The sequence below is a fragment of the Crinia signifera genome, chromosome 3, assembly GCF_055691185.1.
Source record: "Crinia signifera chromosome 3, ASM5569118v1, whole genome shotgun sequence".
Lineage (NCBI taxonomy): Eukaryota > Metazoa > Chordata > Amphibia > Anura > Myobatrachidae > Crinia > Crinia signifera.
In genome coordinates, this window is record NC_139219.1 from 266037840 (window position 1) to 266063591 (window position 25752).

The 25752-nt window shown below is 39.4% G+C and overlaps 1 protein-coding gene across 2 annotated transcripts in view; it reads right to left on the minus strand.

Annotated features, from left to right (window-relative positions):
• Nucleotides 1–393: 393 nt before the first annotated feature.
• The window catches only part of PLOD2 (procollagen-lysine,2-oxoglutarate 5-dioxygenase 2), a 129053-nt gene continuing 103694 nt past the window's right edge, over nucleotides 394–25752 (minus strand). The window contains exons 10-20 of one of the 2 annotated variants that reach the window (XM_083178003.1): nucleotides 23393–23514; nucleotides 20392–20496; nucleotides 19275–19400; nucleotides 17671–17812; nucleotides 16593–16655; nucleotides 13478–13591; nucleotides 12067–12132; nucleotides 8948–9052; nucleotides 8670–8816; nucleotides 7530–7655; nucleotides 394–3334 (exon numbers count right to left, since the gene is read on the minus strand). In XM_083178003.1, coding sequence (XP_083034129.1) covers nucleotides 3179–3334; nucleotides 7530–7655; nucleotides 8670–8816; nucleotides 8948–9052; nucleotides 12067–12132; nucleotides 13478–13591; nucleotides 16593–16655; nucleotides 17671–17812; nucleotides 19275–19400; nucleotides 20392–20496; nucleotides 23393–23514 — 1272 coding nt within the window. In that variant the 3' untranslated portion in view covers nucleotides 394–3178. The remainder of the gene's footprint in view (nucleotides 3335–7529; nucleotides 7656–8669; nucleotides 8817–8947; nucleotides 9053–12066; nucleotides 12133–13477; nucleotides 13592–16592; nucleotides 16656–17670; nucleotides 17813–19274; nucleotides 19401–20391; nucleotides 20497–23392; nucleotides 23515–25752) is intronic. The other variant, XM_083178005.1, reaches the window with a different exon arrangement.

Here is a 25752-nt window from a genome sequence, read left to right on the forward strand (position 1 = left end):
AATTCTCAGTTCCAGAGGAGTGTGAAAACAAGTTAGATCTGCCCCATAAATATGCCTACTTTCAACTATGCATCAGCCTCTAGTCTATTAAGCCCCATACACAGCGGCGTAACTATAGCACCGCAGCCCCCGCCACCGCGGGGGGCGCTGTGCATGTGGGGGCGCCGGGGGCTGTGGTGCTATAGTTAAACCCCCCCCCCCAATCCCCCGCAGACTTAACTATCTCGCTGGTCCCGGCGGCTCCGTTCTTCTGCTGAGGACCACCACAAAATGGCCGCCCCCATATAGCACACAGTTCTCTGAAACTGTCTGCTGTATGGGGGTGGCCATTTTGTGGTGGTCCTCAGCAGAAGAGCGGAGCCGCCGGGACCAGTGCGATAGGTAAGGCTGTGGGAGATTGGGGGGGGGAGGGTTGCATAGGCAGGGGGGTAGGGGTGCTTGGCGGGGCGGCGGTGGGGGTGTGTGTGGCGCCCCCCCCTAACGGCGGGGGGGGGGTGTGCCCAAAACATAGCTACGCCACTGCCCATACACATTAGACGATTTGCTCCAAAAGCGATATATTGTTAACAATATTGTTTAGTGACTTAACCCCCTTCCCACTGCTAGCATGGCTCGTATATAGGCAACACTCTGCCTGCAGCACAGACAATAGGGGGGGGCCTAACCGATGCGCAGGAGCGTGAATTGCATTGTTAATAACACTGAGCATATACACTAAGCCAGTGGTAGCCAACCATAGCCTGCGAGAGCTACCAACAGTTCACATTTTCCAGACAACCTAGCTGCTGCACAGCTGCACTCATTAATCACTGACACATTTTAAAAGATCCACAGATGGAGCTAATTAGCTCACTTGTGATTCTGTGAGGAGACCTGCAGAACATGCACTGTTGGTAGCTCTCAAGGACTAGGGTTGGCTACCCCAGCACTAAGCGATATTGTAAAGTATATTGCTCAGAAGGGCTAAAATTAACGAAATTGTTTATAATGTCACTTATACCATTTTCACATCACAAATGTTGGGTCGCAACCCGGATATGGACACGGGTCTATCCCGGGAGCGACCCGGCATTTGCACTGTTTGCTGCTCACAGCATCCCAGTTTATTGGTGGATTGCTGACAAGGAGTCGGACGCTGCTGTCTACTCCATAGAAGTAATGGGACCAAAGTTGCTGGATCCATGTTATCTATTCCCACTACCCAGCAACCTGGGTCCGACCGAGATTAACACTTCTATTATTCCGGGTCGGATTGCTGGTTTGCTGGACCACAGGATATATGAATTCCCCTTTCACACCGCATGCTGACCCGGGTCAACCCGGCAACAGTTCGGGATTGACCAAAGGTATTTGTGCAGTGTGAAAGGGGAATTAGTGTGTATGGGGCTTTACTGCAAATTAATAGTAAATGGGTTAGATTATTTATTATGTTGGTCACCTGCTGGAAGACCTTATTATCTAATAATGTATAATCTTGCTGGCACTCACTATGTTCTGTGCCTTAACACTTATAGAAAGGCCTAGCAGGATAATGTCTACTTATATTTAAAGCTGAAAAAAAATCACATGTATAATTTAAACAAAACAAAACAAATACATTTCTAAAGACCATGCTATTTTACTGCTTATTAAGGCTGTAAATGAAAAAATAAAAAATGGAACTCCTAAAACATATCTCACCATTTGACAATAAAGAGTTGGTGTATTTAAGGCACAAGCTTGACACCCATCCAAACCCCAAACATACACACACAAAAAAATAACTTTTTTGATCATTTCATAAATTTATAAAATTTGTCTGATTGTTAAGATATTTTTTCATTTGATTTCTTCAACTAGAGTACCAATGATGTCCAAAAACAATGTAGCAAAATTGCATAAAAAAAAACAGTACAAAAAGTTGAGACTGTAGTACTCTATATCAGGCCTTTTAAATACAGTCTCCTGTATGAAATAGATATGAACTGTGTGTCTTACCAGCTATTTTTGAACTAAAAAAATGAACTATATAATTATATAACTCACTGTAAACAGTCCTCCATTAGAATAAGAAAAAACAACACTGGAGTTATAACAATGCTTCTGGGTATAAAGTTCTGCAAAATAATCTGTAGAGGATGATGACTTGTAATTCAATTAATTGGGGTCATTCAAAAAACCCAGTGGTCATGATTCGCAGGCAACTGTACACAAACTCAGACCCCTTAAAGCCTTTTTTTAGTTCCAATTATAATTCCATTGTATCAAGAGTCAGCGGCACCACACAACCCGCAATGTTTTTGTGAGTAATTGATTTGACCCCATTGAATTAAAAATGAACACCATCTGTAAATACTAAATAGCAGATCATCTTTGTTTAGTTTTTTTATCCCAAAGAAAGTTTGCCACAATAAATATATCTACATTGACAGTTCTTTTGTAGCAAATTATTTTTCGTTGCAGACTCAATTTTTGTGACATCCCAAATTCCAAAAGTAATTGAAGAAAATCTGAAAAAAATAAATCATTTAAAATGTTCATTTATAAGAGGGGTAGTAAACTGTTAACTAAAAAGGAATGGTCATGATTTAAAATGTACCAGTCACTAATAAAGCACCTCATCACTTATTACCATCCCCCACAATTGCAAATTTTCCTGCAAACTTCTGCAAATTTGGTTGTTGAGAGGTGGCGGAGAAAGGGCCAACACACTGTCACCTTGAAGTTCTATCCTTTTGGAATGTTTTCTGCAAATGCAATATTCAGCCTATATATTCATTAGTTAGTGACATCACTGTAAAATAATGACATCAATGAGGTATGAGGCCCTGTAACTAGTTCTTACTGAACCGAGCTGAAAATGTATCGTTCATGACTAGTAAAAATGTTAAAACCATAGTAAATTAGACATACATTTTGCTACACTTTGCTAACAACCCCCTCCTATTTACCCAGCCAGAATGTAACTGTCTGAGAATTTTGGTATTTGTTGTTCTAAAATGCAGGTGGTGGAAGTGATTTATCCCACAGACCATGAAACACTGCATATTTTTACAGTTGCCAATACACCATTTTCTTTTTTGTTAGATTTTATTAACAGTAGTAAATACTCTGATCTGGAAAAAAACTTCTATAAATAAAAAACATATCCTTTAAAAATGCCAGGTATTTGCCAATGGGTCCAGGAGTCTGCCAAAGTCTAAGGATCAATAAAGGACACTGCAATATATCTAGTGCCATTGGTAACAGGAAGTCCTTCATGTAAGTGTGTGAGGCGGCCCGGGTGCATAAAGCTCCACCCTTTCCTTGGTGCGTCTATGGAGCAGTTGTATCTAAAAAATCTGCATCCTCCACCCTGCAGGAAGATAGAAATAAATAAATCAAAACAATTTTTTTAAGGCATGAGGTATTCTTCTATCTATATGTCTATCTATTCTATCTATCTAGTACACTTTTGCACATAAAACAAATCGGTACTCTTTACTTAGCACGGCGCCCACAATTCTGTTCGCTGTCATCGGGGGTAAAAAATCGCGGGCATCGCGGCCATCGCATGCACTAAAAAATCGGGTGCGACGCGACCGACGCGATGCCCGCGATTTCCCATAGGGAACAATGTTAAAAGTCTCAATGGACGTGATTTTACTGCTCAATGCCTCAATGGACCCGATTTTTCCATAGGAAAAAATTTAAATGGGCCACAGAGCCCAAATAGGCCACCTGAAGTGTGAAATGGGCCCACAATTGTTAACGCCACCCCACGATCAACGTGAACCCGAAGCGTGGCGAGCGCAGCGTGCCCGCGAGGGGCGGCGGTACGCGTCCTCCGACCTTTTCATACCCCCACTATCCACGTCGGCGTGGAGTTGAGAATAAAATAGTGTGGCGAGCGCAGCGAGCCACCGAGCCTGAAGCGTGGCGAGCGCAGCGAGCACCGCGAGGGGACGCGGATACCTGTGAAGCCCGCGAAGGGACGCGTTTACCTGTGAAGGTATCCGCGTCCCCTCGCGGGGCTCGCTGCGCTCGCCACGCTTCGGGCTCGGTGGCTCGCTGCGCTTGCCACACTATTCTATTCTCAACTCCAGGCCGACGTGGATAGTGGGGGTATGAAAAGGTCGGAGGACGCGTACCGCCGTCCCTCGCGGGCTCGCTGCGCTCGCCACGCTTCGGGTTCACGTTGATCGTGGGGTGGCGTTAACAATTGTGGGGGCCATTTCACACTTCAGGGGGCCTATTTGGGCTCTGTGGCCCATTTAACATTGTTTCCTATGCAAAAATCGGGTCCATTGAGGCATTGAACAGTAAAATCGCGTCCATTGAGACTTTTAACATTGTTCCCTATGGGAAATCGCGGTGGCCGCGATGGGCGCCGTGCTAAGTAAAGAGTACCAACAAATCTTTTTCAAGCCCTTGGAGTGCCACATTTATTTACATTGGTTATCTACATTATTCGCATTAAAGGCACCTAAAGGTACCCACACACTAGAATGATTTTTTTGCCAATTAGCTGATACGATTTGCTGAATCTTCTGATCTTACATGCTACATAAAAGATCAGAAGATTTAGCAAAAGATCCATAGGAACGCCCATGGGATCTTAAGAGAAATCTTTGGTCCAGGACGGACAGATCTTTCTAGTGTGTGGGCACCTTAACGCAGCGGTTACACACCAAGAGTAGTGCCGATACAATACACCAAGTTTATATATATATATATATATATATATATATATATATACAGATCCAATAACTGCCGGCACTCAATGGGTAACAGGAACAACTTGCTCTCGGTGCCAGAACGAAATAATGTATAAATTCCAATGTTCCGTGAGGAACAATAACGGCACTCAGGAGACTGGTTACATGCAAAAAAAAAAAAACGATGTATTCAGGTGTACAGGGGAACGTTTCGGGGAGTGACCCCCTTCTTCAGCCCCAACCTACGGCTGTATACATATATATATAAAACTTCCTGAGGAGGCACTCTGAGAGGCTTGGAGAATAAAGGTGATAAAGTAGCTGGTGCCTTCCAATGAAGGAGCGGAATCGCGGTCCTAGCATATACAGGTCGATGGGGGTGGCGGCACTCAGCAATAATAAGACACGGATAACCAGCAAGTTACTTGCCAACGTTTCAAAGCCGTATGGCTTCTTTAGCAAGGCATACTGTGAAGAACAGTATGCCTTGATAAAGAAGCCATATATGCAGAGAAAATGGAGACACTCACTAGGCTTGCTTGAAGCTTATTTATTCTCACCTCAATACATTAGTGCATTATAGTGGGTCGACGTTTCGGTCCAGTGCAGGACCTTTTTCAAGACCCCCTTCCTGCATACTTGATGTTGATATATATAGAGAGAACAGGGGTTTGTCACTCCTTGTGACAGATAGAAGCAACTGCGCCGGTGCCAGCACAAAAAGAATGTAGAAGACTTGCGGTGGGGCACTCGTGGATATTTTACAATAAGCAAAAGATTGCCAGCTGATTTGAAGCAGCAACGTTTCAATTTATTAGTCGACAATTTGACTAATAAATTGAAACGTTGCTGCTTCAAATCAGCTGGCAATCCTTTGCTTATTGTAAAATAGCCACGAGTGCCCCACCGCAAGTCTTCTATCAATATATATATATATATATATATATATATATATATATATATATATATATATATATATATATATATATATATATATAACTGCACAGGCCCGGCACTCCCTGTTAAAATATAACTTGAGTCAGTACCACAACAATCTACAGTATACTTCACCAATCCATGTGTTGTGAAAGAAAAAATGAAGATAGTGTATTAAAATGTATAAGGCCATTGCCTGTACGATATTTCTGTGTACAGTATAAAGGTAATGGTTAATTTGCAACTATATGCTCCATAAATGCTAATATTTATAACTGATGTAGTTCAATTTGTTACTGCTGTAGAACAGTATTTATGTTTCTGAATGATTCCAGGAACCTCTATTAGAGATAAATCTGTAGCTATTGTAAGCTGTAACTTTCTATATATGCTGAACTGTTTTCTGTAGGGTCCTGTGTGTCCAAATTTAACAATTAATTGCTACATTCTCTCATTTCCAGTACTATTCATACCAGTGCATAGCTTCACTACATAAACAAATGAGTGTTTTTGTTCTCAAGTTGACATTAATGTCAGATACCTAAAATATAGTAGTAGGCATCTTGCTTTATATAAACCATATTTGACTGTGGTAACCATGTGTTAGACTTTTACTGATATATGCAACATTTTCATGTCTTTGTCCAGTATAGTAATCTGTTCACTTAATCGACAAATTGTATCATTTCACACAACAAATATAATTAGATTTTTTATTGAGTTTAACATTCATGATCTTATATAGGTCTACTTAACTTATTAGGCTTAGGAGGTCATTCTTGTTCAATTGCTTTAAAGCGAGTTTGGCCCGTCTTGATGTTTAGGGGACTGCACAAGCACATGGTTCATTATGCGAATGTGCAGCTCCATTCTGCAAATGGCTTTGTTGACTTGCATAGTCGCCGAGCCATTCACAAGATCTTTACAAAGAACTAATGATCAAAAATGGTTAAGCTTATCTAACGGATAGTAGAAAGGGCAGAACAGTTGGTCCAAGTGGTTCTTATGTGCCATCAAATTATATGAGATAGATAGATACATATGGAGCCTGTCTTATTGGGTCAGCCAGTGCGACATATCTCTAGTGCTGGCGGACACTGGTGGGGGTGTGGATGGTGGCCTGGGACGGAGGGGGACACGTGAGCATCTCATGTCTTCTGCGTCCCATTGCCGAGAATGGGGCACGCAAGTGTCTCCTGCACGCAGGCCCCATTCTGGAGGACGGGGTGGAGGCAGCGTATGCTGGCGGGGGCTGGTGGTTGTCGATCATATCACCGGTAAAAATAGTAATGTATGTATACAGTATATAGATACATACATACATAGACAGTTAGGCAGAACAATACCTAAATGTTGCATATGTTTATAGTGAGAAAATGTGATGCATAATTTGTTATGCTGGCTTTACTATTGCAGAATCCTTTTCCATTTACATCAGACAACAGTGTTGGAGAGCAGCAATTGTACTGTTTTTTTTTTTTTTTTCTTAACCAAAAAAAAATCTAACAAAAACAAGTAAAGATTTCTGGAGCCATTTAAGTTCAGCAAACCTCGCCAATCTGTGGCTCTCCAGCTGTTCAGAAACTACACATCCCAGCATGCCATACCACAGCTTTAGCATTGGCTAATAGCATAACTGTGACAGGACATGCTGGGACTTCACAACAGCTGGAAAGCAGGTTGGCCAGGCCTGTTCTACAGCATTTGACTGTAGCCCCAGGCACATTAATCACTGTTTTTTGGTCTTAAGTGAAGTTCTGTACAAGAGTTTGCTGTCTACATTCTGGAACAGTACAATCTCCATCCCGTTGCCTTAAGTAGTATTTATAGACTTCTATCTGCCACATTAAAATGTGTTTTTGACTATGCAGTATATTGTAATTGTGGAAATGGCTTCCATACAGACAAGGAAATTACCTGAAAGTCTGTGTCTTTGGTGTTGAGCGCTATATTTATGGTAAACGTGGAAGCATCATGGTGTGGCCTCAGGTATGCTTGTCGCTCAGGGGTATATTTCACCACAAAATTAAGAAATGCCCGTCCCTTAGGAAAGAATATCAAGTTATTAGTTATGACATTACCTGAAGTGGCGAGTAGTTATGATAAATAAACTATATGGCATTCTCTGACCATTATAAAGGATGGATGACTGGGAATAGTTATGCTAGCCAATGTGCTCAGAAGAAACGACAGAATACAATAGGGGTATCATATTGGGTTAACTTCTCTATACGTCAACCCTACTCAGTGCTTTGTGGTATTTGTGTCCTGGAAACAAAGAGCCATGAAAGGAAGAAGCTGTGTACTTGCCTGTGTGAATCATAAGGCTGTAAGTACAGTATTTGCAATATTTGTTTAAATGGCAATTGGAACACACCCCCTCCTCCCCTGCCTTACCTTACCAGGTTTGGGTCATGGGCAGACTTCTCTGCTTGCACCTGCCTGCCTGCCCCCCCCCCCCCCCCACACCCCCACCCAGATCTGTGCTTTTCTGCATTTCAACCCCCCTACACTACCAGTCCCCACATATCTCTCTATGGCCATTTTTGTATCTAATCTAAAAGGCCTGAACAAAATAATTCAAAAGGTAAATTATAATTTAATAACAGGTTTGAATTTTAGCCCAGACAGTCTGTACTACAACAGTTATTTAATATGTTGTATCTTGTACACTGTGGAGCTCATATCTCTTATCTACATCAGACAATGTGGCACATCACTTGCCGAATGTGTGTTCCACACTAAATGTTCTTCCACATTACAGTTATCTATTAAATAATTAATTTACTTCTATCTTTTATATGCCCGGATGGAGAAACTTGTGCCAGATTAGATTAGTTAATATCCCTCTGCTACCTGGTGTCCCTGTTACAAAGCAGATGCCGTAGTCTCTAAGTGGCTGCAATACAGCCTGGAATAACCCTTTGTTTCCTACTAAGAAGGTCTCTGGCTGGTTTTAATCAAGCTTAATGGCAAAGATCTAATACACATTTGTTGCGTTGTATTGTGACACTTACAATATAAAATAAATGAACGGTAAGTTTAAGAAATTCTTACTTTGGTGTAATAGCCGGCAAATACTTTCAGTGTCACAGGAGCAATGAATTCTCTAATGAAGTGAAGCCATTCATTGTCCATCCCAATCTGGTTCATGTGAATATCGTCTGTTGGGACATTCTCATATCCCCCAGCAATTCGTACATCCTAGCAACAACATAAGAAAATAGAACATTTCCCATCAGGATAATACAGTATCACATAGTTCCAAGTGCATAGAATATTGAGGAAGTGCCTCTCTCTTGCCCTTACTAGCATGAGGCAGTGCTGTTACTTACATTGCTCTTTGAGCCAGACCATTGTCCGTAGTGCTCCATTTCCTCTATAAGTTCATCACAGGCCTGTTCAGTAAGAACTGGAAACCAAAATACATCTGGGCATGGCTGTAAAGGTAAAAGCAAAACTCAAAATGTAAGAGTGCGATATACAATGACAGTGCCAAGATTAAATATTTGATTTTATTACACTTTAGCTATACATCCTACGCGGCTTGCAGGCTCTGTTTTGATTCACATTACTTCTTCCCCTTCATACGGTATTATCATCTGGGCCATTGAGAACTCTGACCTGGTCCACCCCCAGGATTCTCCAACCATCCCGGGCCTACAGTGGCAAACGCAGGATTTTCAGAAGGGGGTTTCCAGAGGGGTGGAGCAAAGCACGGAGATGGACACTTAGGTGACCCAGTATATGCCGGGTCAGTTAAAGTATTATAGATAGACCAAATGTATATAAATAATAATAATAATTAAAAAAAAAAATATATATATATACATACCTATACATACATACATACATACAGCAGTGTAGACCCCTGCGCATAGCAATGTATTGGGGCCCCTACCGATCCCCCCAGCGGTAGTGGTGAGGGAAGCTTTGATGTCCTGCGGGTGGTAGGGGGTATTATATCAACCGCTCAGCATGTAGGGCCTGGATCAGTAATTTCCACTAATTACCCCTTTACTGCACAGATGGTGGGAGATGGGGTGGGAGAAGGGGGCATTGGGCTGAATGAAGGGGCCCTGATACATAACTTCCAGGGTGGTAGAGGATGTTTAATATGCAGAGGAGGGGTGTATAGTGGAGTGGGCTCATTATTCATAATTTTCTGGTGGGAGGACAGCTTGCTTGACTGCAGATATCTCCAGTTCCCGGAAATAGATTTCTTAGATTTGAATGGAATTCAAAACTACAGAATCCCACCTACCAAATGGTATTGGGGACAAGGGGATCAGAGTTTAGGACGCAGAGCAATCTGCCCACGAGAATATAATACTACATACCAGGTGTGTGGAGCTGGAGCAGTAACCAGCTGCTGGAAGGCTGATATCTCTGGTTCTGGGAACAGTAGAGACAAGCTACTAGTCTCAGCTTTTGGAATATACCCTCAGAAAAACTCTATGTCAGACAGAACCTGAAATATCTGACTGGGACTAACAATTAACAGGCTTGGATGGGGACCACTGCTTTGAAGTCAGATATCTCCGGTTCCCAAGGGCCGATTTCTACAATTCTTATACCCATGGAAAGAGGGGACCCTCAGCTTTCATCTTAGACTCCTGGAGGGGTTTCTGTGTACTCAGAAACCCCCCCTGCGTGCGCTACTGCGGGCCTAGGTAAGCTGAACACCACCCACACACACCACCTCTTCCCTCAGCACACCTGACTGCCTGCATTGCACAAAATATATTTTTCACAGACAGCATACTGGTGCAGAGTGACTACTGTGACAGCTTTAATAGTCTATATTTTGTGATTAAGCGAAATTATACATATCAAACATAACAAGCAGGGGTTAAAGTGAGCGGGAACGGGGTGGAACTGAGTTCCACCACCTCTTATGGTGAGGTGGAACATTTCACCTCCACATTGGTCCTGCGCTGTAATTCTTACAGAAAAGCATTCTAGTTTGCAGGGAGATGACAAAAACCCTACAACTGGCCCTACTCTGCCTAATGTGGGGGAGATGAGGGGGTTTAATTACTGTAGGTGGCATAGAGAAATGAGTCCCCCACCTCTGCATGACCACTTTATGCCCTGATTACAAGTGATAAAGCAGAATATAGGAGGGAAAGTGCAATTATACATAAGCAAAGTTTTGTAAGTGCATGTCCACGTAAATTTACACAATGACACACATAAATACATACATATATATATATATATATATATATATATATATATATATAGTTATTATCTGTTGCAAGAGGCATCTAGATGGGCGGGTACTATCTGGGGCCCCAGGCTGGGGTACATACTGTAGGAGAATCCATGCCCCCAAAGGTACATAAACCCATCAGTATTCACAACAACTTGTTCAAAGGGCACCAGGGCCATGCCTCTGACCATGGTATGCAGTCAAAAGTGTCTAGGTTGACACACAATAGGTCAGCACCTGAAAAAGGTCAACACAAGCAAATAGGACAGCACATGGAAAAGTTTCACACATGCAAAATGTTGACGTGTAAATAGTTGGCATGGAAAAGGGTCAACAACTTTTTTTCATGCTTCAAGGTTCATTGGGGAAGTGCATACACGCTGGCTAGGCAGCGAATATATGCTGCCTAGTGAGCGGGTCCCTGATGCACACTATGGGGGGTATTCTGATTCACTGGGAAAGGTACAACCACTCTCTAATGGACAAAACCATGTGCACTGCAGGTGGGGCAGATGTAACTTGTGCAGATTTGATTTGGGTGGTGGGTGTACTTCAAACTGATATCTATATTGCAGTGTTAAAATAAAGCAGTCAGTACCGTATTTACCCTGCACAGAAACAATAAAACACACAAATCAACCTCCCTCTGCACATGTTACATCCGCCCCACCTGCAGTGCACATGGTTTTGTCCATTAGAGAGTGATTGTACCTTTCAGAGTGAATCAGAATAACCCCCTAAGTGCATATAGAGCCAATGCAGAGGCATAAGTGATAATATATGTAAGAAAATGCAATGTTCTGAGTGATTTATGCACATTTTTCTAATGACTCTGAATGAGCACCACAATGTGTTGACTGTAACTGCTTAGTGTTAATGGTGGTAGTGAATTTCCCAAGAGGCACATGTCGCACATGTTTGGGGCGGCACATGTGATGCTTGTATTGTGACTCTCAGCTGAAAATGTACCAGTACCAACAAGATATTTCCACTGTACTGTACCATATACCATCTTGCATAAAGTGTTAATGGGCAGGATATGTCTATACTGCCCCTATAAACTGTCCAACTTACGTATACATAATTACAAATAAACATTGTCATTGTCATTTTGTGCACATTGTTGCAAAACACTGTCTATATAAAGCTGTCTTATGTGTGTCAAATGCTTGTGATTCATTGCTTATATGGCCAATAAAGATTATGTTACTGAATGCTTTAGAAATAAATCTTTATTACCTCTTCAACCATGTTATCAGTAAAGATCTTGGTGTAGTTGGCATGTATATACTTAAGTTTCCAATCCTGAAAAAAATTATAACAATTAATATTTTACTTTGAAAGAAATGTATAAATAAACCTCTCCTTACTAATAGTAGGAGGAGAGGGGGCATTTAATAAGACACATGCACTATAAAAGCTACGATATACAATTCACAAATTAAACCCAAATCATACTAGAATATTTTGTTTTACTAGCCTTTTCTTTAGTACAAATTACATTAGAATGCTCATAAAAAAATAATAAAACTTTAATCGTCCTCTCCAATAAACATCACATTAAATTTTAGAAAGTCTTCTAAATCTGATGCCATTGCATAGTTCATGCATGATAATCTTTCCATACATAATAATAATGATACTCAACCTATTCATCTGTCTCGTGTCTTACTTCCAATAACATGGTGAACCACATCATTGTAAATAAATGATGCTGCAGTACAATGACTGGTAAATGTATATAATGACTAATTTGAGTCCTACTAGAGAAAGAACCCTTAATTTATCAAAATTATTATTATTATTATTATTAAGTGTAACTTAATTTTGAAACATTCTGCAGACTATTGGGGATTATTCAATGTTGGCAGCTATTTCTGCCGGGGGGGGGGGGAATAGCGGGCAATTCCTGTTCAATGCTTCCATTTCTGATGGCGGAATTTCTTCAAAAAATGGAAACGGCAGCAGGTTGTAGAATTCAAAGATGTTTTTCAACAATTCGTACCCGTTTGCCAACACTGGATACTCGATAGCCGGAACATTGAACACCTCTGACACTCGATAGCCGAAACATTGAGCACCTCTGACACTCAATAGCCGGAACACTGAACACCGACTGTCGAGTTTCTGTAGAGCTGGGTGAAAATGGCCAGGAATTCTGACTGTCTAAATCCCATACTGAATACCCCCTAAGTGGAGGTAACTGTCAATCAATTGCAGAACAAAATCACAAAAACATTTGGATGAATAGCTGAAAACGGCAAATGATTTAAGATCACTTCTGCCACATATGCTGCACTGTACCATATTATACTGTATATGGAATCAGAATTGAACAGAGCTTTAGATATGCAGCCCAATTTCACCTTATTTCATGAAAAGTAAGATCTGACAGAGGTCCAACTAAGACTCGATCATAGAAATACAAAAATGCTTATGTGCACACTCTGCATGGTAAACATTGTAATTTCTAGCCATGAGGACAGATGTCTGTCTAAAAAACAATGAAGACAGTGATAAATTTAATAAAAAAACCACAAATAACTAACTGAAATTATCAGCGTAAAGTTGCGGCATACAAAATATGAGCAAAATCACTTAAATGACAATATGACAAGTGGGTAAAAGAAAAGCTCTCTTAATTACATACCACAGGATTTTCAAATATTTGCCAGAGGTCGCTGTTATAGTGACTCAAATTGTAATTTGCGGTTGAAATAATTCTTCCAAATTCATGGCGGTTTGTGATGTACATGAAGACACCCTAAGGCAAATGATTAGAAACCTATTAGCGAAGACCTTAATCCATAAACATACAGTACGAGCATTTGTGTAGAAATCATTTTATGATGTAACAGAAATTGAGGCGAGTTCCTCAGAAGTAATAGGGTCATTAAAGAAGCTACAAGAAGAAAATCTTACTGGCCATTTTACAAATAATCCAAATGTTTAATGGCCTCTATAAGAAAAAGAATACATTTGTTATAAAAGTACTTTTGCCTCAAGATGTTGTAATAAACTATTGAAATGATGTTATAAAACTGACATAAAGTTTAGCAACTTAAGTAAATACTAATACTAAAAGCCAAATAAAATGTAATGGCAATAATGTATTGCTAACTATGTTATCTATAGTAAAGTTAGCAAGAAGTAAAATTTTGGAGCCATTTTTTTTCTCAGACCATTTGGTATTGATTTGAAGTGGTATTTTTAAAATTTACATGTATTTATGAAATAAATACACAATTATATTTTAAAGGTCTGGGAAAAAAATGGGAAAATTGAGCATTAACTGGAAAAAGAAGCAAAAACTTTCTGGATCTTACCAGCAAGCCCCACACACTGTCCTCAGTGGAATAGAGATAATATGTTTTTTTTTTGTTTTTTTTTTTAAACAGAATTTCTTTATTTCCTTTAAACTAAACAGATAAGTGTTTTATGGCCAGCATGAATTATAAGTGTGCTTACATTTAAAGCCAAATAATGTGAAGAATGCAGTAGTAAAATTACACAGTTTGCAAAGTTGCATTCTGGCATGGTATATACAGTATATATTTATATTTTTTTTCATCTTTAGCTGGCATTACTGTTTCCCACCTAAGGAAATTGGAGCTGGATGATCACTTTCTTCCCTATTATGTTAAGCCAAAAAACATTTAGAAAAAAATACGAACTTAAAAAAAATTGCAACCTAAAATTGAACAATCTGGAAACAGGATAGGTCTGAAAAGATAGCAAACATGTCACTGTCTTAAATGCGGTAAATCCAAAAATGTGGGATAAGATTTTATTACATTCCAATCCATCAGAAACAGTTTTCATAATTACAGAATTATCTGTAACTTCCGATAAAGTTATAAATAAAAACGTCATTAGGTTTTTTAATGTTCAGGCTGTTAGAGGTCAATTTTGTCAGAGTGGGGGATCGAGAGCATGACAATGATTTAATTTTCTACCGGAAAAGTAAACATTTGTTGACCATACCCCAATGCTCACTGAAAACTGAGCGATTTAAGCTATATGCACGTATACGTGTTTTAAAATGTACTTTACTGTAGTAAGCCTTTGTGAATATATTTCTGCTCTCTAGAATAGAAACCTACATGGGTGAATTCAATTCCGCGTGAATGACAGACATTCAGGAACAGCAATTCAGGAAAACCTGTGATGCCAGCAGCGGCAGCGGCAACTTATTTTAAGTAGAAGGGATGCCACTACCCCTGTACCCAGAAAGAGGAGGCAGCTATCAGCCCTGGATCCAGGCATCTGGGCAATGGATCCAGCAGGATTCTGGAATGGCAAATTCTCAGCCCCCACGGCTTCAATAGGGAACATCAACTGCAGCCTATATAAACTGGACTGGTCTGTGCAAAGGGCAAGGTATGGCTCCCTAAATTAAGCCAGATCTCTGCTTATAGCAGACCGGTCTGGCAGGTGCAGAAGATGGAAACACCACCCAATGGGGCTGCCTGCAGCGTATGTAACTGACAGGTAGGACTTCCAATAGGAAATCACTGCCAGTCACTGACTGCGTCTGGCTTCACTGACACTGAGCGGGGTTGGCAGATTTTATAAGGGGGTAGGGTTTTCAATACCGCTTTTGTCTGAAAGATAACTTGACCGTGGGATCACACATGTATGCAGGACTACAAGCTATGCTTTATGCATGAAAATGGAATGCACTCCAAACATAGCATTTTGTGTACTGTTAGATGCATAGCGGTATATAGAGTGTTGCATACAAGTCCATTCTTTGGAAGAATTTGGTGCTCATTCATATTCGGCATGCTCCATAGCTGAACATATGCAACTTTGGGAGTGCACTCATCTCCAGTTGTGACTGAGTGGGTTATGTGGGCATCAGCAAGTTGCCTGTGCATGTGTATGTGCAAATATGGGCTATTCAGAGATGAGCATATACAGTATATATATATATATATATATATATATATATATATATATATATATATATATATATACAGTAGGAGCCCATCTCATCTATCTTCCTTAGGCCATGGCTCACTGTGGCTCACCATGGCTATCCTATTGTTCTCAGATGCAATACAATACATAAAACAATAGAGTAGGGGATTAGCATAGTAATCCAGTTACTCACTTAATCCTATTATAGAGATAGAAGGCAGTGGCTCCCACTGTAACTGAATTCAGATTGATGTCTTGCACCAGAGAAAGCACTGGTGCAAATACACTCTGATAGTGAAAATGACTACTTCTATAAGTGGATGGATAACAGCAGCGGCCAGCACCGAATGCAGGTGGATATCCAAAATTATTTCCTGGAATTCAATGTGGCCACAACTGTGGATGAAATGTGTGCAATTTTGAATCAATCCCAGACTAGGTCATATTTGCTAAGCTTCAAAAAGTGAAAAAAGTGGAGAGTAATATACCACCAGCCAACCAGCCCCTAACTGTATTTTTTCAAACAAAGACTGTAACATGACAGGAGCTGTTTGGCTGATAGATTATCACTCTCTGAAGCATAGTACATCTGGCCCTATGGGAGATAGTAAAAAAAAACTTTACATTTCTATGTAATAATTTTGTAAATAAATGACCATACTGTTCCATTACTGAATTCAAATGACAAAAAAAAAATCCACAAAGGGGAATCTATTTATGTTTGATATGCTAAGAATTACTGCAAGCAGAATTCTGAAGAAAATCATTTTTCTACTTTCTCAAAAACAGAAGATAGATAGATTGAAATGTAGGAGAAGTAATAAAATGTAAATTAAAAAAACCTTTGGGGGTCTGAACATATGGAAATTTTCCGAAGATGGGGAGTCTTTTTCTCTTTGTAAACTCTAAAATGAAGAAGGATCAAGTAAGTTGATGTGTATATCCTTTTTTTTTTCTCTTTATATATTTTGTCTAGATTGACTGTGGAGACATGAAAACACAGGTTCAAAAATAACAGCTGACAAGGGAAGGCCGGAGAGCTGTACTGAGTGTGCATGAACAGCATGCAGCTTGAAGCAAAGCTAATGTCTGACATTGAACAAAATGGCCGCCATGCCTACTGAACAGCTGCTCAGCGAAGATAAAAATCCAAAAGGAAAATGAATGATGTAAAGAGTGAATGATGAAATGTAACTTTTTGCTCAACCATGGGCTCTGCATAGTATATCCAAGCAGTTAGCAATGGCAGATATAATGGATGCAAAGAGCTGACAGAAAGAAGGGGTAACGTTATTAGTGATGCCAATCAGTAAACATAGGAATAATTAATACGTTGAATACTTGCCAACTTTTGCTGTACATTACAAGAAAGTATTTTCAGAAATCTAACAAATTGCTTTTCTTTTGTAGCCACCACATATTTATGTACATTAATTACATTTAGAACTCTTGCAACATATCTTGCTAAAAGATCTTGCCAAACATTAGTAGAACTAAAAATGTTTGATGTTTTATAACTGTTTATGTCAATTTAAATGTATGTATACAGGCATAGCAATGTATGTATACACCAGTATATTAGCTGTCATTGTAAGGAAGTGTATAGCAGGGCTATGTAGAATGTACCGATTATCTTGTCTCTTGAGTAATTTACTCCCTTAGCAGTTTACACAAGGAACTAGTTTACTTATGATATGTGGGCTGTGGATACAATTTCCCAGCAGTGTGTCATAACAGGTGTAAAAAACAGATGTTTGCTGTGAAATTCTTTTTAATTTTCTGCAAACAAATACTAAAACTTGGCTAGTACGTAGGAGAAGAACACGTAGTAACAGAAAAACCAAGAAGCAGAGAAACAAGAAAATTATTAAACACATTAGGAACATTCATATTATTTACCAAACCTGGGTACAACCTTACCATTTCCCTAGCATTTCTGCATAGTGCCATGTCAGGATCCATTCTATCCAAGACAAAATGGTTTCTCTCCTTTAATTCTGTCCTGAGAGTTTGTCCTTTAATCAGATACACATTGGCCATGTATGGAATGTTCCATACACCTCTACGTGAAAACATAACAAAAACTGTATTAGATGACCGTGCTATCAGTCATATAATATATAATAATAATAATAATAATAATAACAATAATAGTCTTATTCGTTTTATTATTATTATTATTATTATTATTATTATTATTATCACAAGCCTTTATTTCTAGGACACAAAAGGGGACAGAATTGTCTGTAGGACATGGTTTATAAACATTGCTACATCAGAAAATAAGCAGAAAGTTGGCAGAACCCAAGGGTGTGGTGCCTATGTAAGCAGTGGGGAGAAGATGATATAAGCGAGGAAAAGAAAAGCATGTGATGGAAAAGGGCCCTGATTATATGAGTATACAGTCTAAAGAGGAGGAGCATATAGACAAAGGTAACAAAAAGTGAAGGGAGAGTGAGCAAAGAGCACAAAGCAGTGGGTTATGATGAAATATAGAATGTATTAATAAATATGTAGGTCTTAAAAACTTGTTTGAAGTATTGTAGTGAGATGGATAATCTTAAAAAAAGGAAAGAGAAGAGAGAGAGACAGTTGCAGTGATATGGAGCAGCATGGCCAAATCTTGGGAGGCAGAAGTGGGAGGAACTGCTCATTGAGGAAGTGGATCTATGTGAAGAGACAGAGTAGAGAAAGAATAGTCAGAGAGGAAGGAGGATAGGAAGTATCAGACTGAGGGTGTGAAGAGTTTGTAGGAGGAGAGGGTGGGCCAGATAGTAAAAAATAGCAAGGATGTTAAAAAGAATGAGCAGCAAGTAGAGGCCATTAAAAAAGAAGGGGGAAATGAGGGCCTGGGAAGATGTGATGTCCTGATGCATAGAGTCAATTTTAGTTGTGAAATCAAGGGCATAGAGTGTGAAGGGGAAATGAGGAGGCAGAGTGACAGGAGAAGTAGTTGAAAGTGACAAATAGATGATGCAGGTTGGAGGACTGGGAGAAGATAAGGGTCTTAAAATAGGACCATTTAGAGAGGGAAATGGCAGCACTGTAGTTAAGAGCACAATGTGAAATGGTGCAAGTGTGCATTAAAGAGTGATTTCCTCCACTATCACTAGGCAGTTCATGAATTCTATTGTAGGTGTCTGGTTTGTTTTTAATGACAAGAGTGAGGTGTGATTCCGTAAAGCTAAGCAGTGACTGCTGAAGCAACTGGGTTTTAGAACACACATAAGGGAACCTCTTTATAGTGAAACAGCCTGGAGATGGCAGGAGTGTGGGGCAATAGGGGAGTGCAGTACGTTGGGCAGGGAGGATAAGGAGACATTGTTAATAGCCTGAAGGTTACCCTAAATCACCTTGACAGGCAGAGGTGGGGAAGAAGTGAAAGATACATTAAAAGACAGAAGATGATGGTCACAGACATAGAATGGGAACTGGTGAGTGAAACTGTGAAAGAAGACCAGTACTTATTAGAAAATACTAAAATACAAGAAAACAATGTGGTTGATTTAAATAAATGTACTTACACTCGGTTGCCTTGTACAATATTAATATAATCTTCAGATCTTGCATAGTATCCGTCAGGACTTAGAGAACCCCAAAAGTTTGACCACAATTTTCCATGACGGGTCACCAGAGGAGAAATTATTTTTCTGAGCGAAAAAACAAAATATTGGTGAAAAAGACACTTTTAATATATTATTGCTAGCTATAATAATGAAAGCAAAATGAATGGATGGTTTGATGTATTGTGTAGGAAATTATACTATATGGGTTATACAGTGCCAGACATTTCCAGCCTCAGTGACCAAGGCACACTAACACCACAAGTTTTAGTGATTTCCAGGCTATAGTGCAGATGGTTAAATCAAAATAACTGAGATACTAATTAAGTCACCTGTGCTCAAGCATGGATATCATTAATACCTGGTCTGTTAGTGTGCCATGAGGACTGAAGTTGGGAATGCCTGCGTTACACAATGGCAGTAGAAATACTCAGTATAAGACAATTGCTACATTCATTTCTTAGATCAATCAGGACATAGGGGGTTATTCTGATTCACTCAGTAAGGCACAATCACTCTGTAATGGACAAAATCATATGCACTGCAGGTGGGGCTGATGTAACATGTGCAGAGAGAGTTAGATTTGGGTGTTTTATTGTTTCTGTGCAGGGTAAACACTGGCTGCTTTATTGTTACACTGCAATATAGATATCAGTTTGAAGTTCACCCCCCAGCTAAATCTACCTCTCTCTGCACATGTATCATCAGCCCCACCTGCAGTACATATGGTTTTGACCATTAGAGAGTTATTGTGCCTTTCCAAGTGAATCAGAATAACCCCCAAGTTCTCATAATGTAAGAGGAGATTCTTCTGACAGTAACGGAACTGGAAGGTAATATTTTACCTTCTAGTGTTTTTTACAAGAAACCAAATCATGAATGCCAGTGCATTTATTGTACATGACAAACATGTCATGAGGTCATTGAAAGTTGGCAGCCTTCCACAAAGAATCCGCTGTTGGCAAACACAGGTACAGTACTGTAAAGAGCCAATAGTTTGTTGAGAAGTTAAAACGTGCAATAATAGATGACTATGCCTACGTACACTGCAGTGTATGAAATATACACAATTACTAACCTGTTTTGTTCAATAAGTAATTTTAAAATCTTTGGGTTTATTACAACTACATCAGCATCAATGCTAAAGTAATAGTCACACTGTTCGTCTTGACGACAGATGTCCCTGGACAGAAAAAGTAGAGACAAACAATTGAAACACTCAAAACCCAAAGAACACACATAATTACAGTACAGCTATAGTCACCTTGATACTTAATGGTAATGTGAGTAGGTCCCAGTTGTTTTTAAATAATCATTTTCCTTTTGTGTTCCTACTTTCTAACTTAATGAAATGGGAAGAATGTTCAAGTAGTGTTTTTTACATCTTTAACCCTTTCAAATAGAGATGTGTGCACACCAAATTGTTTTGGGTTTGGTTCTGATCATCATTTTTTAATTTAGGTAAAACCACCCTCAAGTGTTTTAGTTCAGTTTTAGATTCCTTCAAAATCAATAAATATTGCTAAACATTGAAATAAAAAATTGATTAATAGAGCATAAATGTGTAATTTGGACTTGTTTGCATGCAATCCAAAACCACAGTCCAGTTATTATGGGGGGTATTTATCGGATCTGACTGCCTTCAATGCTGTCGGTAACGGCAGCATTGAATAGGCGCGTGACACTATTTCTGTTGGTGGAAATACCAGCACAGATTGAATACCTTCATAAATCTGAGTCCCGGAAACGATTTATGTATGATACACTGCACTGTAATGTAGATGTCAAATGGTAAAAAAATTTGAAATTGCACGTCTGCAAAGGCGAATTCCAGCATAAATCTCTACAGTGCTCTAAGTGGATTTAGTGAAATAATAAGGTTAATTATCAGTTGGTCCCAGCACTTTTAGGTGACTGGTTTGCAGTACTGTGGTTCTTTCATTTTAAGACTATAAGTTAGTACTCGGGGCCTTTTGCTTCAGGTTTCAGAAATTACTACTCTTGTCTATTTTCCAAATAATATAAAACATAAACTAATGTTTGCTCTTATTGTGAGTGCGGGTCATCAGAGATGCTATGGGAGAACAAGCATCATAAATTACAATTATGGGTTAATCTGGGGGAGGGGAACATTTCCTGGGAAAATAGGACATATGGAAATCGTAAAAGAGAGATTATATAGCAGAACTTATATATACATATTAGTAAGTGGTTTTTATAATAAATTGCATTTTCCCCAGTAATTGTCTGGTGGTGAAAGGGAGTCAGGGTTAATCCTGGCTTTGATCATTCAGTGGTTGTCGTTAGTGAGGAGTGTGTGGGTCGTTTCTTACACAGACATTTTCCATGTATAGTATAATGCAATTTTTTTTAAATAACCTCCTCTGCTCTTGCAGACAACTAATTCCCAAATCTGTTTTTGATGCTCTCATATCTAGGGAATGTGCAGCTATTTTCCTTAAATGAGGCTTCAATTGCCCAGGACTGTACAGCTCTCAAGAAGTTATTTTAACTGGTTTGGCAAAGCAGAGAATCCTGCTGAATGCAGTCAAATGCTGCCAGCAAATGACAACAAGTAATGGCGGTTTTACAAAATAAGATGAAACTAATTGCATTGTAAAACTGTTTACCGTCATAACTACAATATGCATGGATTAAAGTTAATGTGCAATTTACATGTATAATTAAGATGTATATATTTATACATGAATGAAGGATTGTATAAGTATAGGACTGCACTAAAGTTGCAACAAAGTCACAATATTTGCAGTCCCCCCCCCCCAAAACAAAAAAAATAACTTCCAATGGTGACATCACATATATATATATATATATATATATATATATTTATTTATGGGTTCTTACCCCCCATGGCATGGAAGGATCTGTTCCCCCTGATGAAAACGGACACTTCTCAGTTGAAACAGCTATTGGGACAGCTGCTGCTGCTACCTGTTTCTACCTTTATGGAATAAAAAGATTTCTTCATACTTTAGTGCCGTTTCTGACTCCTTGCCGTGGGGGGGTAAGTGTAATATATATATATATATATATAGATATATATATATATATATCTATATATATATATAGATTTTTTTTTTTCAGGTCTCCATTGGAGTAAGATCTCTTGCTGCATTTGTCTGTCTTGAAGAAGGTCTGAAATGCGGACCGAAACGTTGACAACTACCTGATGTTCAATATTTTAATGGTTTGAATAAACATGAAGTTTTAACTGCGAATTGGTGAGTGCCCTCCTTACAAAAATTCTATATGATGGTCTAGTGCCTTGGAGTGAGCACTACCGAGATGAACTATTATATGGAGTGCGGATTTCTATGTATATATATATATAGATCTATCTATCTATCTATCTATCTATCTATCTATATATATATATATATATATATATATATATATAAATATATAGATATCTAGCTTGGAGAAAGATAATGTACCAACCAATCAGGTCCTGGAAGTTTTCAAACAAAGCCTGTGAAGTGACAGAAGCAATTTGGCTGGTACTTTACCTCTCTCCAAGCTTTGATAAATCTCTCCTTAACTGCAAGTCTTGGTCCAAGGGGGAAGGTGGACCACCCTACTTTTGGGCCTCCCTGCCATTCCAGAATGTTAGGCAAGTATGCCTTAAGGGTTTAGAAAGTGGTTATTAGTGGCAGTAGGTTGAAGTTTTGCCTAGGGTGCTGAGAATCCTTTCACCGGACCTCATTATCAAATGTTTTTGGCATCAGCCCTATATGTGGTGCAAAACATTTGTCTGGATCCAGGCCTACAGTACCTGCACATTTGCATAGCTCCCATTTTCATTGACATGCCCTTGCTATACTTCTCTCAGACACAAGTGAACATGCGACTAAGCTGTGTTTGATGCTAAACCATACTTGCAATGCTTCCCCCACTCTGTATCAGCCAATACATATATTCTACTTGTTATTGGAAAGGGTGAGTGATTGGCTAAAAAAATTTGTGGAAGTGACCACTTTTCGAGCAAAGGTGTAAAATCTGTGCTACCCTATCCCCAACATGGATATGACCCAATGTTTTAAAACTAAATCTAATATTACATTCCCATGTTCCTTGCTTCCGCTTGAGTTATTATCTCTTCTGGTCCAACCACTTTTAGATTTCCAATGACTCCTTTGGCTTTTTCCCAAAACTTCTGAACATGTTTTTCATGATACACCTCCTGCAAAGAAGATAAATGTCCTAAAACACTGATATTTTCATGTGACATCAATAACTCATGGAGCATTTTAGAGAACAAAAAGTAAACACCAAGAATGAAAATACAATCCCTGCAATTTAGAAGACCCAATATTTACTCCAAATTCTCAAAATACTAAATTATTGCCTTTTCCACTGGATCCTAAAGGCCCCCATAAACAGGTGCAATGTGGCCTGTTTTCAACTGATCCAATAGGGCCAACAGATTGGATTAAAACTGGCCAAATTGGATGTGTTTTAACATCTGATTGATGCGTGGCCCCATGCGCATCGGATTGGGTCCAGAGATCAGCGGTGAAATGTAATAGGATGAGAGATACAGAAAGTGAGAGATTTGGTAAGAAATCTGAAGTTTTTTTTAAAGCGGCAATCATTTACACTGCAAAATCAAATCTCTCACTTTCTGTATCTCTCATCCTATTACATTTCACCCCAGATGTGCTGCTCATATGATGTCCAGATTCGGCACCTTCCCGGTGGCGGAAAACAGGATTGCATGCAATACATTGCATGCTATCATGTCACCCGGGAAGGTCCCTGACAGCTCACGGGGATCAGATACTGTTATATACTGCTCCAAAAAGTGGGAGCTGTGTATGGCCACCTTTAGGCCTATATTTATTTGTGATTTATAAGTGGCATGATATAATTTTTTGTACTACCCATTGGAAAAGATCTGCAGCCATGGCGGAGTGTGCTAACTACAATCATAATATCAATAATAACATATAAACCAAACTGGGCACTTTATCATTAAATGTGCATTAGCCATTTTGAGACAACTTGTCATTTTACAATTAATAAAGATACATGTTTGGCGTGAAAGAAATTAATGATGTCATTATTCTCAAACAGTCTATGGGGGAGATATACCATTTGATCATCGCCTGCATATCTCTGCTGCAGTCCAATTACGGCTACTGGATGGCTGATCAGGGTCCTGAAAGGCTCCGCCACCAATCAGGACCCTGAGCAGCCATCCAGAAGCCGCAAGATTTAGACTCACCTGCACACAAATAATCATTGGAATCGGGTAAATAATTTGTGTTACTTCGAGATGTTTTTTCAGGAGAATAAGACACACATTTTGAGTGAAAATAAAATGCTCAGAGAGGCCGAGTTGCCAGGACTTGGAAGAGAGGGGCTCTTTGGTTCAACTTATGCCAGATCTGCAATCAGTGTAAGTCAGTTTAAAAACTAGGCAGCTCTCTATAGTTATATGTTGCTAGATTTAATTATAATATTAGAGGTTGTTAACATATATTTGACCAAAGATATGAACCTGCCCACCAATTATGAAATTATGAGGTGACATCTTTCAAGCAGGTCCCTAACACACTGGGGTACACGTATGGGGCACCCTCAAAATAAGCAAATCCAAAAATACCCAGGGCATCACATAAATCAAATACAGAAGTGGAGTATTACAACTCAAGGGGCCATTCAGGGCATCGCTATCTTTGGTTAGGCTGGTTTGGGGGTTCCCTTGCCCCAAATATGCCCCAACACCCCTTCCCCTCCTGTCCACACAGCCCGCAGGTGAACATATGCCATGTGCAATTCTGCCTGGGGCTAGTCCAGCATCTTTAGGAATGCTGGGAACATCCCCAGAGCGAGGTCAGATATGCCCTAATGCATGTTAACATGAGAAGTGTCCATCTAACATACCACACCCACCATTTATAGGATCCTTACATACGGTAGTCACTAAATAGTTACATGTGTGCATGAAGGAGTAAAGTATATGTAACCTAATGTCCCTTTGGTTAAGAGCCTAGCAAGTCTATTTGGCATTTCCTTGATTTAGGGGAAATGGATTTCGACAACTCATGATGTCAAATATTTATTTACTGTAACTCAATGTTAGGTAATGAAGCAGCTGCAGTTGGGAGCTGTGATTACAATTGTAATCCACAATCAAATCTCATGTGGGTTTATCAAAGTTCTATTGAAAAGTTCTGGATGAATATTAGCAACAAGCAGTTTGTAGTAGTTTGGGATAAGCTTGATACTTGTACTGTATCTTTTGACTTGTAAAAACCTCCATATAATGTGAAATGATTCTGCAGAAAGTCCAAGCTAGATCAATTATGCTGGTTACCAACTTGGCTAGGTGTCACTTAACTTATTCTGGGGACAGACTATTCCCAAAATGATACAGAATGTTTCACAGTCATTTTCTAGTGCTACAAAAAAAGCA